This window comes from Homarus americanus, unplaced genomic scaffold (genome assembly GCF_018991925.1).
Source record: "Homarus americanus isolate GMGI-L3 unplaced genomic scaffold, GMGI_Hamer_2.0 scaffold4896, whole genome shotgun sequence".
In the NCBI taxonomy this organism is placed as follows: domain Eukaryota; kingdom Metazoa; phylum Arthropoda; class Malacostraca; order Decapoda; family Nephropidae; genus Homarus; species Homarus americanus.
This window is the reverse complement of record NW_024749657.1, coordinates 2,673,980-2,693,214: the sequence shown is the minus strand read 5'-3', so window position 1 is coordinate 2,693,214 and position 19,235 is coordinate 2,673,980. Positions and strand designations below refer to the sequence as shown.

The 19,235-nt window shown below is 38.4% G+C and overlaps 1 protein-coding gene across 1 annotated transcript in view; it reads left to right on the top strand.

Moving 5' to 3' along the window:
* Window positions 1-18,651, top strand: part of LOC121853472 (tumor necrosis factor alpha-induced protein 8-like protein) — a 21,992-nt gene extending 3,341 nt beyond the window's left edge. Inside the window, 2 exon segments of the mRNA XM_042347615.1 lie at window positions 6,383-6,502; window positions 11,987-18,651. Coding sequence (XP_042203549.1) covers window positions 6,383-6,502; window positions 11,987-12,280 — 414 coding nt within the window. The 3' untranslated portion in view covers window positions 12,281-18,651.
* Window positions 18,652-19,235: the final 584 nt, after the last annotated feature.

Here is a 19,235-nt window from a genome sequence, read left to right as displayed (position 1 = left end):
TGAGTGAAGCAGTCTGTGAATATGTTGATTTTTGTCCTACAGTTGCAGCATTTGTCTTGCTCACGAGACACTGTAGACGCACCCACCAGAACAATGTATACTGTTAATCTTGGCGCCTGAGGAACTATACAGTGGGAAGCAGCCTATAGGCACATCAGCCCAAACTTAGATTTCGTTTTAAAATCTCATTATAGGTACTCCTGAGCATGGTGATTCAGAATCTATGGTCCACGGTGGATTGCAGGGTAATTAGTGGTCGTAATGACGCTTGGGAAATTTTAATTATATTATTTCAGTACTAATTATTCACCAACCATGGTTTTCCGAGTTACTGATTTTTGAGATTGTTTTGTGTTATTCTAGAAGTACTTCATTAGTTGAACCCTAATGTGACCACCGCCCGTGACCCCACTTGGACTTACTCAACCATAGTTAATTCCCGTGACCCAAGGCCACAGACCGCGCCCTGAACTTGGCCCGTAAACTCACACAAGTTAAAAATGTTTATATCATTAACTATTTATACTTATTTCACTGTTACGTTTTTGGCGTTACTTACTCTTAGGTGATGAAACAGTAATGGTGTGTGTGAAGATTATTCTTTTAATAAATATTGATTTACTCACCATAAACTGGCTGCATCTACCGAACAACGGGGTAGTGTATGGTAAACTAGGTTAAGGTAGGTTTGGCTAGGGTAGGTTAGTTAGGTTAGGTTAGGTTAGGGTAGGGTTAGTTTGATCAAGGTAAGGTTAGGTTTGGGTAGGGTTTGGTTAGGTTAAGTTAGGGTAGATTAGGATCAGATAGGGTAGAATAGGCGGTGATGGTGTGTGACGAGTATGATGATGGTGATGGTGTGTGTGACGAGTATGATGATGGTGGTGGTGTGTGTGACGAGTATGATGATGGTGGTGGTGTGTGACGAGTATGATGATGGTGGTGGTGTGTGTGACGAGTATGGTGATGGTGATGGTGTGTGTGACGAGTATGATGATGGTGATGGTGTGTGTGACGAGTATGATGATGGTGGTGGTGTGACGAGTATGATGATGGTGATGGTGTGTGTGACGAGTATGATGATGGTGATGGTGTGTGTGACGAGTATGATGATGGTGGTGGTGTGTGTGACGAGTATGGTGATGGTGTGTGTGACGAGTATGGTGATGGTGTGTGTGTGACGAGTATGATGATGGTGATGGTGGTGTGTGTGACGATTATGATGATGGTGATGGTGTGTGTGACGAGTATGATGATGGTGATGGTGTGTGTGACGAGTATGATGATGGTGGTGGTGTGTGGTGACGAGTATGGTGATGGTGATGGTGTGTGTGACGAGTATGATGATGGTGATGGTGTGTGTGACGAGTATGATGATGGTGGTGGTGTGTGTGACGGTATGATGATGTGTGTGTGACGAGTATGATGATGGTGATGGTGTGTGTGACGAGTATGATGATGGTGGTGGTGTGTGTGACGAGTATGGTGTGTGTGTGACGAGTATGGTGATGGTGTGTGTGTGACGAGTATGATGATGGTGATGGTGGTGTGTGTGACGATTATGATGATGGTGATGGTGTGTGTGACGAGTATGATGATGGTGTGATGATGATGGTGATGGTGTGTGTGACGAGTATGATGAGTGTGTGATGATGATGGTGGTGTGTGTGTGACGAGTATGATGATGGTGGTGGTGTGTGACGAGTATGATGATGGTGATGGTGTGTGACGAGTATGATGATGGTGATGGTGTGTGTGACGAGTATGATGATGGTGGTGGTGGTGTGACGAGTATGGTGGTGGTGTGTGTGACGAGTATGATGATGGTGATGTGTGACGAGTATGATGATGGTGGTGGTGTGTGTGACGAGTATGATGATGGTGATAGTGTGTGTGACGAGTATGATGATGATGGTGGTGGTGTGTGTGATGTGGTGTGTGACGAGTATGGTGGTGGTGATGGTGTGTGATGATGATGGTGATGGTGTGTGTGACGAGTATGATGATGGTGGTGTGTGTGACGAGTATGATGTGGTGGTGTGTGTGACGAGTATGATGATGGTGGTGGTGTGTGACGAGTATGATGATGGTGTGGTGTGTGTGACAGAGTATGATGATGATGGTGATGTGGGTGTGTGTGACGAGTATGATGATGGTGGTGTGTGTGACGAGTATGATGGTGATGGTGTGTGTGACGAGTATGATGATGGTGATAGTGTGTGTGACGAGTATGATGATGGTGATAGTGTGTGTGACGAGTATGATGATGGTGGTGGTGTGTGTGACGAGTATGATGATGGTGGTGGTGTGTGACGAGTATGATGATGTGATGATGGTGTGTGTGACGAGTATGATGATGGTGGTGGTGTGTGTGACGAGTATGATGGTGATAGTGTGTGACGAGTATGATGATGGTGGTGGTGTGTGTGACGAGTATGATGATGGTGGTGGTGTGTGTGACGAGTATGATGATGGTGGTGTGTGTGACGAGTATGATGATGGTGATGGTGTGTGTGATGATGATGATGGTGGTGGTGTGTGACGAGTATGATGATGGTGGTGGTGTGTGTGACGAGTGTGATGATGGTGATGGTGTGTGTGACGAGGTGATGGTGATGATGTGGTGGTGTGTGTGACAAGTATGATGATGATGGTGGTGGTGTGTGTGACGAGTATGATGATGATGGTGGTGGTGTGTGTGACGAGTATGATAATGATGGTGGTGTGTGACGAGTATGATGATGGTGGTAATTATGATGGCGATTTTTTGGCCGTTGCGACACAGAAACTCTTGCAAAGCTTATTTACACAACACACACACACACACACACACACACACACACACACACACACACACACACACACACACACAAGAACTTCGTACAAAGAAAGTTTCATGTTTATATAGAAAAATACATATGAAGTGCATTTAAAAAAACCACTCGGAAAAAGCATCAAAGTGTGTGTGTGTGTGTGTGTGTGTGTGTGTGTGTGTGTGTGTGTGTGTAAGAGATAGATTTTGGCTAATGAGGAAATTAGTCGCCCGGGAAATAATGAAGCGACGTTGTCATTTGGGAGATTAAGTCTATCATGTGTTGGTTTGTTACACACACGAATATCCTACATGTTCTTAAATACGTACACACACACACACACACACACACACACACACACACACACACACACACACACCGGAAACTGATTGAATTAAAACAATATAATATTCCATTGTAATTCCCCGAAAATCACTTCAGCTAAGACATTAATGACTTATAGCCACGACAGTGTGTCCTGTCCTGTCATTATGTCTTCTTCTCTGTGACCTCTTGTGAGATGTGGCAACGGTGCTTTAGGGCAGGACAACGGGGCTCTTCGTTGTCCTGGCAACGGTATTTCCGACGCATTACATCATTCCCTGCGTTGTATTATATGTAACGTCTTATTATGGTGCGATCAGAATGTTTATATTGTTATTAGTATTATTATTATTCTTAGTGGTAGTAGTAGTAGTAGTGGAAATAATAATAATAATAATAATAATACAGTACATGAATAATTATCTTAGTATTTATGTATTTACTTATTAATATGAAATACTTTTAACCCTTGTGATAACAGTATTACTTAAATACCAACACTTGTATTCTTATCAGTGTTACATTGTATCCCGAAGCTGATGGTATCGTGCGTCTGGTAACGGGTATCTGTTTGTAGTTGCTGCCGAACCTTGTGACAAATTGTCGTACACCAAAATAAAGAAATCGTAGGCTTGTAATCTGTTTATTTTAGTTGTGTAATTTATGATTATACTGTGTGTGGAATTAATTGTTTTATTTTTATTTATTGTCTTTTATTTTCTTGTCTGAGAGGTCTTGGTCTTGTATATATTGTAGAGCGGATGAGCTCAAGACGTCCGGATGTTGGGAAATGTCACACACCAAATGACACCATACTCAAAATGTCGACGAGTTACGTACTAAAGCTATTTAACTTTTACAGTATTTACGTATATAGCATTAACCCCTTGAGCACGATGACTTAACGCTTGAGTACGATGGCTTAACCCCTTGAGTACGATGGTTTAACCCCTTGAGTACGATGGTTTAACCCCTTGATTACGATGACTTAACCCCTTGAGTACGATGGCTTAACCCCGTGAGCACGATGACTTAACGCCTCGAGCACGATGACTTAACATCTTGAGTATGATGGCTTAACCCCCTGAGTACAATGGCTTTACCCCCTGAGTACGATGGCTTAACCCCCTGAGTACGATGACTTAACCCCTTGAGTACGATGATTTAACGCCTTGAGTATGATGGCTTAATCCCTTGAGTACGACGATTTAACTCATGACATAATTCAACCCTTGAGTACAGTAATTTAACACCTTCAGTATGATGATTTAACCCCTTGAGTGCGATAATTTAACCCCTTGAGTACGATCGTTAACCCTTTGAGTTAAGTTACCGTACACTTGGGCTAATATTATTTATAAGTAAACCTAAACTTTATTCTTATTGAACTTGTCCAAACTTCACCTAACCCATAGTAACCCAAATCTGGCCAATTTTAATCCAACCAAACCAGACTTAACCTAACCTAACTTAACTTAAACCGGATTATATGAAGACTAAACCTCCCAGCTTATTTCGCTTGATGATTAAACACCTTTAACCTAACCTAACCTACCCCCCACCCCCTCTCAGGTAGCGTTAGGTTATTTAATTCGCAGGTGAGATAAGGTAGGAAGGGCGGGGGGAGGGGAGGGGAGGTGGGGGCTAATCTTCACTTGATACGCTTAACCTAATAAAGGCTTTTAACATTAAAGTTTACTCCTGGATTAAGCCAACGTATCAACTTAATGCTGTAATTGCGTACTGTGCCTTTATTACGTTCACTTACACGTCATAGTACACACACACAGGGAACGGAACGGTGTGTGTGTGTGAGGGGACAGGGTGGGAGGGGGTGCGGTTACCGGGTCATCTCTCTCTCTCTTCTTCCCCTTCTTCCTTTCTCTTCCCTTCCCGTGTTTCTCCCTCCCCTCTTCATCCTCCTCCTCTTCCCCCTTTCTGTCTCTTGCTCCTCCCCTCCTCTTTTCTTCCTCCCCCCCTCCTTCCCTTTCTTTTTCTTCTCCTTTCCCCCTCTTCCTCCTCCTTTCTTCCTTACCTTCCCTTCCCCTCCTCTCTTTCTCCCTCTCCCCCCCCCAAGCAATAATAGATGTTACTTTCTAATATGTAAATAGAGTAGTGTTATGGCGTTGCTCTACTGGATAACAAACACTCATGTCTGTTTTTTCTGTCAGGTAATGGCGGGGAGCGTAGCTGTTATTTACATATATATAATAAGTGACGTGTGTTTCAAGTTCCTGGTACTCCTTGTGTTTATCCCATTCTTGTTATTACCTCACCTTTGAAAAAAAAAATCCTAGTTTCGTGTCCAAGAGAATGTTATGTTATCATACTACACACACACACACACACACACACACACACACTACCAGTCACCAAGCCGAGACAAAACTTCTTGTGTATACCGTAGAACAAACACTAAGCAGATCAAGATGGTATGTGGAAATAGAGAACGCCCACCAAGGGAGTTCCGACGCCTCCGTTCAGAATACACTTAATTAACATGAGGTAAAAGTCCCAATGTAACTCTCCCTACCGTCATTGTTATTATTATCCTCATTACCACAGTGTCAGAAAACTCGTTGTCTCTACCGGAAGTGTCCATGACGTCACGGAGTCACATACTGTACATCACAGACACACTATCCCGGACGTAACCATTCCCGAGCCTTTATGCGACCCCCCACGAATATTCTCACCCTTGTTCGACGTGTTCAAGGATCCCTATAATACTTTTACTCAAAGCCGCTGGACAAATATGACGAAGAAAATGAGAACAAACCTTAAAATTAACCTTAAATAACTTGCATTGTTCTTTGATATCTTATTCCCAGCTGTGAGTAAAAATTATTAACGTGGGAATGTGTTGGAATACGGGTGGAAACGTGGCTTAAATAAATCAACACAACAGGAATAGTAATGTGTTGCTGTCGTGTCGGAGTCTAAAGTGAGAATTATGACAAATGATAAGTAATTTTTAAATACATTTCCATTAATGCTGAGTTTAATATGGACATTTGTATTAATATTTTATAGTTGTATCTTTGAATCAATCTTTGTACTGTATTCTGTAATATCCTCTATTTATTTTATGAAACTTAGCAACTGCAGAAATTCAACGAGAAACACACACACACAAGCTTATTCGGTAAAAAAAAGAAGACGGTAAGTAAAACAAGTTAATAAATATATGAAATAATAAAAAAAAATTCCCCTTGTATAATTGCCACTTAACTCTCTTGTTCTTGCAGACTGGAAACAAAAAGGAAGCTGAGAAAATTGTTAAAAATATCATCAAGATTGTCGTCAAGATCAACATCCTGTACCGAAATGACCAGTTCTCTCCAGAGGACCTTAAAGTGGCCAATCAGGTAAACTCACGGAAATCTGTGTGGCCAATTAGGTATGTTAAGGACCTGAAAGTGGCCAATTAGGTATGTTAAGTACCTGAAAGTGGCCAATTAGGTATGTTAAGGACCTGAAAGTGGCCAATTAGGTGTGTTAAGGACCTGAAAGTGGCCAATTAGGTGTGTTAAGGACCTGAAAGTGGCCAGTTAGTTAAGTTATGGATGATAAAGTGGCCAATTAGGTAAGTTATGGATGTTAAAGTGGCCAATTAGGTAAGTTTGGATGTTAACGTGGCCAGTTAGGTAAGTTATGGATGTTAACGTGGCCAATTAGGTAAGTTATGGATGTTAAAGTGGCCAAATAGGTAAACTATGGATTTTAAAGCGGCCAATTAGGTAAGTTTGGATGTTAAAGTGGCCAATTAGGTAAGTTTTGGATGTTAAAGTGGCCAATTGGTTAAGTTATGGTTGTTAAAGTGGCCAATTAATAATAATAATAATAATAATAATAATAATAATAAACGGTTTATTGAAAAAGTTTGCAGCCTGAAGGCTGAAAATATATATTGGACATAAATGACTTATTACATACATTGGTGGTTTAACAAAGGCCTTCATTAGAGAAAGGTGAAGGAACATACAGATTAATGTTTACACACATAGATCATGTGAGCTGAGGTGTTGAACAGCAGACACGTAGTGTAGTAACTCCCTCACAGATGGCGTTATGAGGGGCATCACGTGGAGTACTAGTTCCTTCACAGGTGGTGTTATGAGGGGCTTGACGTGGTGTAGTAATTCCCTCACAGATGGTGTTACGAGGGGCCTGATGTGGTGTAGTAATTCCCTCACAGATGGTGTTATGAGGGGCATCACATGGCGTAGTAATTCCCTCACAGATGGTGTATGAGTGGCCTGATGTGGTGTAGTAATTCCCTCACAGATGGTGTTATGAGGGGCATCACATGGCGTAGTAATTCCCTCACAGATGGTATATGAGGGGCCTGATGTGGTGTAATAATTCCCTCACAGATGATGTTATGAGGGGCATCACATGGCATAGTAATTCCCTCACAGATGGTGTTATGAGGAACTTCACATGATGCTGTAGCAACTCATTCACTACGTGGTGTAGCATCGTGGGGACACCACGTGGTCTGTTGTCACAGGACTTCACTCACTCAAGTGGGTAAGGTGTGGTCCCAGGCCTCTCTATCGTGGAGCCTCAGGGGAATTATCACTGGGTACCTGGGACCTCACTGTGTGAAGGTTAGCTTGGGTAAGACTCAACTGTAACTGCTGAGTTGTTTTTCACTAACTTAAGCACCGTTGACCACTATTCAACACTAGTTCCATTCCTTTCCCAAATGAAATAGTAACTTCTGGCGAGAACTTGTTGTTATTCCGGTGGGGAGGAGGGTTCAGGGGAGGGAGTTGGTGGGCCAACATAATAGTTGACGTGGCTGCTGCTGAGCAGTGCCAGGTGCGTCTGACCCGTCTTGACCCATCAGTGGTCAAGGATGAAGTGTAAGTTATGAATGTTAAAGTGGCCAATTAGGTTAAGTTTGAATGTTAAAGTGGCAAATTGGTTAAGTTATAAGAACATAATAAAATAAGGAGTCTGCAATAGGCCGGTTGGCCTGTGCATGGCAGCTCCTGTCGAGAGCTACTACCACTCTCCATCATCCATGAATCTATCTAGCCTCCTTTTGAAACTTTCCAGAGTTCCCGCACTTACTACAAAGTTGCTAAGCTTGTTCCACTCGTCCACCACCCTATTTGTGAACCAGTTTCTTCCTATCTCTCTCCTAAACCTAAACTTATCCAACTTGAATCCGTTGCTCCAAGTCCTATCCTGCTCGGATATTATAAGAACTTTATCTATATCCCCTTTATTGATTCCTTTCACCCACTTGAATACTTCTATCATATCCCCGCACTCTTCGTCTTTCTAGGGAATGCAAGTTAAGTTTCTTTAACCTATCCTGATATGGAAGGTTTCTAAGTCCCGGAATCATTTTTGTCATTCTTCGCTGCACCGACTCTAGTGAATTTATATCCATTCTATAATAGGGGCACCAGAACTGAACCGCATAATCGAGGTGCGGCCTGACTAGCGCAAGATATACTGTAGTTGCAATAAGACCTCTGCACTCTTGTCACTTACACTTCTAGATATAAAACCCAATACTCTGTTTGCCTTATTTCGAACATTAACGCACTGTTTTCTAGGCCGTAGGTCCGGGCTTACAAGTACCCCTAGGTCTCTTTCACAAGTCGACTTCTCTAGGTTGATATTGTTAAGGCTGTATACATTATAAGTATTTGTTCTTCCAATATTAAGTACGCTGCACTTGCTGGTGTTGAATTTCATTTGCCATTTTTCAGACCACCCCTGCACTTTATTTAGATCCTCCTATAGTATTTGCATCCTGCCCTGAATTAATTTGCCGCCCTATTTTGGTGTCATCCGCAAACTTGCTTATGTCACTGCTGATCCCAGTATCTAGATCGTTTATGTAGATTATGAACAAGAGTGGGCCTAGTACTGACCCTGGGGAACCCCACTGGTTACACGGCCCCACTCGGATTTAACACCATCTACGCTGACCCTCTGCATTCTATCGGTGAGCCATGATTTTATCCAATTTAAAACTTTCCCCTCGATACCATGAGCCTTAATTTTTCTCAGAAGCCTCTGATGCGGTACTCTGTCAAATGCTTTGCTAAAGTCTAAGTAAATAACATAATAATTTTCGTCATTATCTACTACCTCGAAGACTTTCCTAAAAAACGTTAGCAGATTTGTTAGACAAGATTTTCCCTTTGTAAACCCACGTTGAGAGTCGTAGATTAATTTGCTTTTCTCTAGATGCGATCGGATGCTATCTGCTATAATTGATTCAAGAAATTTCCCCACTACTGACGTCAAACTGATCGGCCGGTAATTTGACGCTGATGTTCTCTCTCCCTTTTTGAATATGGGTACTACATTTGCCTGTTTCCACAAGTCTGGCACAACTCCAGTGTCTAATGATTTTATAAATATGTTTACGATGGGTTCGCTAATCTGTTCCCTACACTCTTTCAAGACTCGAGGGAAAATTTCATCCGGTCCTGGGGATTTTGTTTTCTTTAGTTTATTTATCTTCTTAAGAACATCCTCTTTTCTGATAGTGATATTCTTTAATTTCTCTTCTTCCTTTCCCTTAAATATCAGTTCCACCTCTGGAATTTCATCCCAAATTTCTTCTGTGAAAACTGATAAGTAGCTGTTCAATGCTTTGCTTATTTCTTCACTGCCATTTATCACTTCTCCCCTTCCTGATTTTAAAGGCCCAACTTTGTCCTTGACCTTTGTCCTATATACCTGGAAAAATCCCTTGGGATTCGCCTTGGATTCTCTTGCTATTTTGATTTCATAGTCTCTCTTTGCTTTCCTTACATTTTTCTTAACATTCCTAGATAGTTCATTATACCTGTTTCTGAGCTGCTCCTCCCCTCCCTTTAATTTCTTATATATTTCTTTCTTTATTCCTATGTCATGTTTAAGTTTTCTGGTCATCCACCTTGGCTCATTCTTATTTGACCTAATTTTTCTGTATGGTATATTTTTGTTCTTGTGCTTTATGTAGTATACTAATTAGAATATATTATAGTCATGATCAATTGTTGTGTCATCCCATGACCTCTGCCCTTCTACAAGACTGGCGAAGCTGTTCCCAGGTGACCTCACCTAGGTACCTTCTTAACCCCTGATAATCCACCAACCGAAAGTTTGGGACTCTGACCATATTGTCATTGTTTTTTGTTTCCCAATTTAGGGTGAACTTGATTTCTCTGTGATCACTGTTACCTAGTTCTTCCCCTACTGTGATATCTCTGATAATATTTTCTTTATTTATTAATACTAGGTGTAATATATTGTCACCTCTAGTAGGTTCTGTAATTAGTTGTTTCAAAAAATTGTCCTGTACTGCATTTAGGAAGTCTTCAAATTCATAGTCACCTACAATGTTGTCACAGGCAATATTTCTGGATGCTAAAGTGGCCAATTGGTTAAGTTATGAATGTTAAAGTGGTCAATTAGGTAAGTTTGGATGTTAAAGTGGCCAATTGGGTAAGTTTGGATGTTAAAGTGGTCAATTAGGTAAGTTTGGATGTTAAAGTGGCTAATTAGGTAAATTAAGGGCCTCAAAGTAGCCAGTCAGAGATGTAAGTTATGGATATCAAAGTGGTCAATTAAGTTAATAGTCTCAAAGTGGGAAGTTAACAACCCTAATGTGGTCGTTTATGCCAGGAACCGACTCAACAACAACCATTGTGGAAGATAATTAACCATAGATCTACTCAACCAAGATCAGGCAAGGTCAACTAGGATCAGTCAGGTCAAATGGGGTCATGGTTACTCTGTAGTGTACATAATAATTTCGGCATGTTAGGAATGCAGTAATTGATTCCCACGATAACTACGTAACCTGATCTATGTACTATTGGCCTTAGAAATAATTGAACAATATCTGACTCGTTCAATAACCAACTTAGACAATAATCTGTTGGGTAAATGACTGACATTTAAGATAATATTAAACTACAATGTGGTTAATTTATAAAATAAACTACAGTAACTGAAAAATAATTGACCTACTGAATTATAGTGGCCAGTACTGTATAATAAAGGGCAAGTTATAAAAGGCCTGGTGTACCATATATCTTCATAATAATGGGAAAACTCATACTTTAATACCATAAGGAGATTTTTCTCATATATGTTCCCAGGATATGTTGTGGGGCACAGTAGTTGAGTAGAAGTTTATGATGTACTGTATTTGGAAGTGAAGTTTTCTTGAATGTCCTGATGGATGACAAACAAATCTTCATAATGCATTTTTCTGTCGGTGAAGGTGTTATGCAGGGATTTCAAGTTCACCGTTATGGGTTTTCAATTATGTTTATGTCAGGTGTTGGAGCCAGTCAGGCCCTGTACAGTTCAGTAACAAATTTTGCTTTGTTCTTTATATGTTTCATCAAAATCGGTATAATGAACAAAATATTTTTTTTTTTTACAAAGTGTAAGACGAGATTTTGTGATATACTGACAGTGCATTGGTAACAGTTACATTTCATACCTGGCTCTACAAAATAGGTACCTTATGGTATTTCGAAATATTGCAAACACTTGCGATAGTGCCCAGTGGTTGGTGTTATTTCTGAGCTGATGAGATGTCTAAACAGTCTTTTTATCTGTGGACTATACTGTACTGTAGTGTACTTGTGTTTTTATGGTTACAAGCAGTAAAAGGTAAAGCTTAATCAGTCATAAAGGCCCACATGGTCTCTGCTTGAGTACAGTATAAGTTTTCTTTTACTAACGGAGTCTTTCTTTGGCCTCAGTCACACACCTGACCACTTAATCTGGTGTAGATTCTGAAACTTTCTTCCCTGCGGTAGATACAAATGAAGATTTCATCAATAAGGGATAGTAACAATATTTATTGCCTCTTACAGTTACGAAACAAGTTTACAACAATCGTCAAGACAGTCATCAGCTTCTTTGAAGTTGACTTCACCTTTGACAAGGTATTTCTCACTAAGATCATCAACGACTGCCGAAGCCTCCTGAAACAGCTGGTGGGGAATCACTTGACAGACAAGAGTCTTGGAAGGATAGATCACGTCCTCGACTTCTTTGCTGAACCGGCCTTCCTGGAAGAGATGTTCAGACCTGATACTCCCCATCGTCCAACACTCCAGACTATTGTAGATGACATGAGCAAAGCTTTTGATGAAGGAGGGATCTGAAGTACAATATAAAGTGAGGAACAGTGTACAGTGTCTTAGTCCGAGATTTTTTGTGCATAGGATGGTGATATTCTTACAGTACTATATACTGGTGTAGGCAATGTACAAGAGGAATAATGTCTTTCTCAAGGAAGCCAAGTCTTGCAAATTACTGGAACAATCTATGTCTCAAATGCTGAGGTTAAATTTAGCATTATCAAAAGTTTTGCAGAAATGAATAACTAGATGTGGACAGTTACTAAGTACAGCAGCATACAATGATGAAGGGTGTTTATATACAGTATTGATGAACTTATGAGACATATTTGCTCAAAATATTTACCCAAGAATTCTATTTTCTGTTTAAAATAAGTCTGCCTAAAACTTGATTTTAAAAACTTTCTCTATTATTATCTTTGAAAAAATAAATTATCAGGAGCTGTCTTCAGAGTTCGTGAAATTCAGGGTCAATGTTTTAGAGGAAAAAAGACTATGTGGTTGATGGAATACAATTGAGAAAAAAATTAAAGAAATACAAAATATGGTACTGTACTGTTATACCTCTAATTTAATGGGTGTTCAGTCTAAGGCAAAACTATATATTTTTTAACACATTTTGAGTGATCTGCATGGAAAATTTCTGTTGTATATTGAATATACTGTACAGTAATGCCAACCCCTCAATGTACTGAAGCAACCAATTGAGTAAGATTTCTTAACCCCTTGTGCTATCCCTCCAAGTGCAATGAATTAGCCCACTAAATAAAATACCCAAACCTCTTAAGTATGATGACGTAACCCTTTGAGTACAGTACTGTATTTTGACTCGGTCCTTTGAGTACAGTGTTTTAACCCTTGTGAATATAATTACATATTCTCTTTCATACTCAAAGGGTTGAAATGTTCTACAAGATACCAACTTATTGCATAATATTATTTTAGCTTTTGTGCAATGAACATTTTGATGATATTTGACAGTAGAATCTATTGTGTCAGGGAGTCTTTAGTAGTGTTAACAACAAATTGTATTGTGTTTACTTGTATGACGAAATGGGGACCTCAAACCTGTAATTAACAGATCATTAAATAATCCTTTTTTGCATTCCTTATATGCTACTAATGGCTGTGTTTTGTAAGTCAGGTTCAGCATCATGTGTAATAGAAATTTGGCCATAAACATCAGTTGGTTGCCCCAAATTAGTGACTCAGAATCATGGTAATTCCTTGAAATGGTCCTGTGTCAACAGTCCAACACCTTTGTTATTTTTTTCATTGCCATATTGCCTTGACCCAACACCTCCCCCTACCATAGCTATGTAAGTTTGAGGAACTGTATACCTTTGATTAAATCACTGTATACTTTTGGTTGAACCACAGTACAGTACAGTATACCATTTGTGCAGATGAAAAATTCACCTCTTAGGCTGGTGTTGTTAAGACCACCTGTGTTTACCCAGCTGGTACTGTATTGGCAAAGTCCTAATCAAAGAAAATAAGCAAATTCATCCACCAAAATGTACCCCAGAATGTACAACGACTCTCATGTAAGTTTTTGATGCTTCCTATGTCTTTTCTTGGTCATGTATAAACTACTAACAGTGGGTGTGCTGAATTTTTTTTTTAAGATCAACTAGACAGAACTGTAGAAAACCACCGAGCAACTTGCTATGTTGTGCTGGCAAATGTGTGCTCTGACTGTTCTCTGCACACACACACACACACACCATTATCATGTTCATTAATCAAATATTCTTGTGATTGGAGCATAAAATAATATCTTCAACAGAGTTTTAACATGAATCATACTGACTGTTTCCCCATCTGAATCTCTCTTATCTGAAATGGTCCAAGAAAAGAGGCACAAATGTGATTATTAACAGTTGAGCTGTGGCCCAGGGTATGTGAAAAACTTAATCTGTTGGTTTGGTCAGAGTTGGAGTAATTATTAGTCTTTTTCACGGAATTTTACGTTATTTTGTTTATACATTCTATTGGACATCACATAAGTCAAGAGTTTCAAATATATCACTAACATCTGCATTATAAACTGGTGAACTGTAGCTCTTTTACATAGGAATTTGTTTTATTTTACTTGTACATCCTCTTGGTCAAGTTCATGAAGAGATCACCTTCGGTCTTCATTGTTGCTGCTAATTCATTCCTGGGACACCTTCAATCAGCCCAGCTGTGGATAGGTACCTAACTTTGAAGTTAACTAAGAAAGGCAGTGGACTGCAGCGCCAGTCCAGTCACTCTGCCTCTTTGTAAACTGGAAATTTAGTCTTTAGTGTGCTGTGCCCAGGCTGCCACTAATGGGGCCATTAGGTCTATAGGACCCACTTTCACCCTCACATCTTCCTAAGCGTTAAATATGTTCCTAACTTGGTATTGACATTTGTGTAAAATTTTATGGATATTTTTTTCTTAATCATCCAGAACAGCTTCCTTTATTAATTAGGGAAAGCTAAAGTTTTAGACTAATTTATCATATTCATTCTTTTAACCTTCCTTCTTGTCGTATTTTATTCAGTATTTTGTATCTTTCCATTTCATGTCATTATTCATCTTCTTCATGCTGTACTTTGCACTGAGTGAACATTACACAGTTTCTTTCACAAATTTTTAATGAATGTTATTTGCAGTACATTGTGTATCATGACAAAACATAATGAATGAGATTGTCTATTTTTCATACAGCAGTGAATCTGCAATAATTGTCTTACTTTACTGTTAACTTAAATACATGTGTTCACTTTTAATAACTGACCTGTCTGCTAAGCTCCATCCACTTTTGGCATTCCCAAAGTATACATAAAATATTATTGGTTTCATATTAGTGAGTTGCTCGGTCACATCTGCAAATTTGGGCGTGGCTTAGTCGACAAGTTATTTGTGTCAGAGCTTCCAATTTGATATTAGAATACTGTTAGAGTATTATGAGATCTGGGCAGTACAGTACTGTACTTGTACTGTTGTTTGATCACCTGCAGTAATCCCTTGAGAAAGAAAACCAGTAGTATAGTACAGTATTGAGAAGGATTGCTTCATGCATTGGTGCTCGCTGTAAGCTATGCTAAACTACATATGGCACCTTTATTCAGTACAGTATCTCTAAACTTTGATATCCTTATTGACGAAGATTGATATTTTTTCTTTCTGGTTCTGAGAGGGAAAGATTAATCATATGTATAATACTACCATGAATATCTCCGAATATCTCTTTATTTAATAATTAGATATACCGTACGTTTTCTGTGTACATTAGTGTTACAGCTGTCCCTGTCTTGGAAATGCTCTAACGGCCTGAGTTTAGCAATGTCCGTGATATGGCTTTGATCCTCGCTAGGGAGAACTGTAACCTCTCATTACTGTATATCAGTACAGTACAGTATAATACAACAGAAATCCAGATACCGGTACATGAAATTGAATTACATTATTTGTTGTATTTGCTAAAGTGCCGACAGAATAAGATATGATTTTTTGTGATTTTGAAGTTGGTGTACTTTATGATATAAAAATGAAGGATGTATGATACTGGTAGTGAGTAACTATTGTGTTTAGAAAACACCTGTATTTTAGTACTTAAGATTTATTTCCAGGAATTACTTTATTTATTGATGTTTTGCTTAAGTGACTGTGTCTTACAGAAAGTGATACATTCCCTGTGTGTGTGTGTGTGTGTGTGTGTGTGTGTGTGTGTGTGTGTGTGTGTGTGTGTCTCATCACAGGTAATGGTTATTTTTGTCTTGTTTTTTTATGGTATAAAGAAAAATTATCCATAAGAAGCAAATGACATTGGTTTTTTCTCAGAGTTTATCAATTTTTCAAGACAAAAAATAAAAGGATCACAGTAGAAATATACAGACAAAGGAAACTTATATTTCATAGAGGTTTTATCAGTTTATCATGGGAACTTGTGAAAGATGCTATTTAACCCTTTCACTGTGATTCCAGCACTTTGTAATTTTATTCTGGCTTCCACCCGACAATTTCAATCAACTTGGGGAAACCTCCAGCAGCCAAAGGGTTAAATCTTCTACTGTGAAATATTTTAATGGTCTTTTCCCTCTACAGTTCTTCTCCTTCATTAGAATTGTGATATATAATAGTTACATATTTGTATTCAGAGCTGTAACACATTGGCAGTTACACATTCACAGCTGTAACATGTTGATAGTTATATATTCAGAACTGAAACAGATAATACATACCTGTACTGTATTCAGGACTATAATGTATTTGAAAACTGCATATGATACATTACATCATTACCTATACAGTATTGTCCCTCTACACCATTAAAATATCACAGTGGAATGTTCATACCACATCACTGTAAATTTTTACTGTAATACTGTCATTACTGTGCACCATTTGACAAAGATATAATACTGTAGTAATAATTTGCTCTATTTTGTTTTCATTTACAGGTATGGATTTATATTTTTATCATTCATTGAGCTCTTAAATTTATTCTTTTAACATTTATAAACAAAACTCTTAAACTTTATATTTTTATCACATATTGAGACATGAAACTTTTAAATTTGTAACTTTTATCATGTATAGACACACTTAGTTCTTTAACTTTTACTACAGTATTACTATTTTTTGAGACATGTAGCTTTATTTGTAAACATATTCATAGAGATGTGATGTTTCACTCATAAATAAACAAAGGTGTTGAACAACTGGCAACTGGATGCAGCTCATTAGCCGCTTGGACGGTCGGTCATGTCTCTGTCACACACTGTACTGGCTCCAGGATGTATCTGAACCTGCACCAGTGTTGGTCAAGTCTGGTCTTGAATGAGCTCACACTTGGTGCTGTCACAACACTCTGGCAGATTGTTCCAAGAGTTCAATACCCTCACTCCAAAAAAGTAGTCCACCTCCACCCTGTATCCACTTCCAGAACACATGCAATTCCTCCAAACATCCACCTCAGCCAAAAATTAACCACAAAGTGGATGCTACACTCCAGAATACTTTTCAGGGGAGAATAATAAACTAGACAGTATCTAACTGTATTCAAATAAATGAAAGGGTTACAAAAATGAGTGAAGACATAACCTATCTACAGTATATCTAAATCCAAAATAATCACAAAAGAGTTTCAGTATCAGGTACAGCTGTAAATGTATCAATATGCAAAACAGTTCAAGAGACAGTACTCACCTGTATATGAAATATTCACCAAAAAATTACAAGATGTCAAAAATGAATATATTCTCACCTTGTCTGAATATTCCACTTCGAACGATATGCTGAAGAATGCAAAGTAAACTTGTCTTAGAAGGCCAGACATATACCCCCTGTATGTTATATAAAATTAACCATATTTATAAATCATTTTGCAGTGAAGCTGTACAGTTTTTAATCACTGTTTCTGGTGATATGTTAACATTCTTAAAAAGTTCAGTAAGGTTCTGATCAATAAGGAGTTTGAATAGTTCTCTGTACATTGCTAGCATTGTTTCTCTGCTCTAATTCTAAAGAGTAAATTTAATTAATATCTGTGTATTCTTAAAAAACTAAAGGTGAGTTTTTGACAAGTCAAATAATTATAAAAATGTGTTCATGTTCTTAAAAAAAAGATTACTATATGAGATTCTTATCATGGAGAATTATGTTGAGTGATGTTTGGCATAATATCTTGAGAGTTGTTTATACTGTACAGTATATTACTAAGGAAAACCACTATACTGTATAAGGTTCTTATCAGGAGAATAAGTTTGTGTAATATTTCACATACTTTCTTGATATGACTCTGAAGATCAAATCAAGCTGAAGGATTTTGAGATACTGTATGTTAAATAGTTATGTGTACAGTACTGTACATAGAGATTTGACAATTCAATCAAAGGTACGAGGAAGTAAATGTGTTGCATTTCAAGTGTATGCTAAGTTGTACAGCATATCAGGTGTGAAAGTGTTGTTGTCAGGTTTATGTGCATTGTTTTACCTCTAGTATGTGTGTGTTGCTGGACTTCATGTGTGTGTGTGTGTGTAAGTGTACTTCAGGTTTGTATTAGTGTACTTCAGGTTTGTATAAGTGCATTTCATGGGGGGCTGTACTTTTATAAGAGAGAGAATGTGTTGTACAAAGTCTTATTATTGTGTCTATAGCATACAGATATAAATATATATATTTTCAGTGTCTAGAATGGTCCTTTTTGCCAGTTTTGTATATGTATATATATATATATATATGTCACGCTAAATAGGGATACTGTAATTTCCATTAAATCTTAAACCCATGTGTTTTGTGGACTAGCATTTACAGGATGGTCTACATGAGGACTAGCATTAACAAAACAAGATGTTGTGTTGTCCAACTAACGTTAGTTTGCAGAAAAATAAAATACATATATATATATAAAGCAAAAGTTTCATTTATACTAAAATTTAATGTATGGAAAATTAAAATTTACCAGCATAAATTTGGGCATTATGTTTCTTTATTATTTTATATGGTGATGTTTAAAGCCAGTCTTAATCAGGGCAGTGATACCAGCTCTTTGGTGGTGTACAAGCTCTAGTACCCAGCTAAAAACCATCAATAACTTACACATATCCACCATCTCAGGCTACCAGGGACCAGAAGGCTTTACTACACTCTCCGTAGATGTGACAGAGATTTTGGAATAAGGGGTAAGATCTATGTGGCATGTTAGAACATGAACTGAAGTTGCTATACAAGCAAAGTTTGTTTAAGTAATCCAACAGTGACTGAATGTATGTCCACCATCAAACTTTCCTCACATATGCAGAGACCTTGGTTATTCAATAATAAATAAGGAATACAGTACAGTATAAGCATTACAAATCTCATTAAACATCTCACTTAATAACTTTCACAAATTTAAAAATCACTTCATTCAGTGACCCAGCCAGGTCAGTCAGTTTAAGGAGCCTAATAAAAAAATACTGTACCTCAGGAATGGGCAACCCAAGGCCCGTGGGCCACATA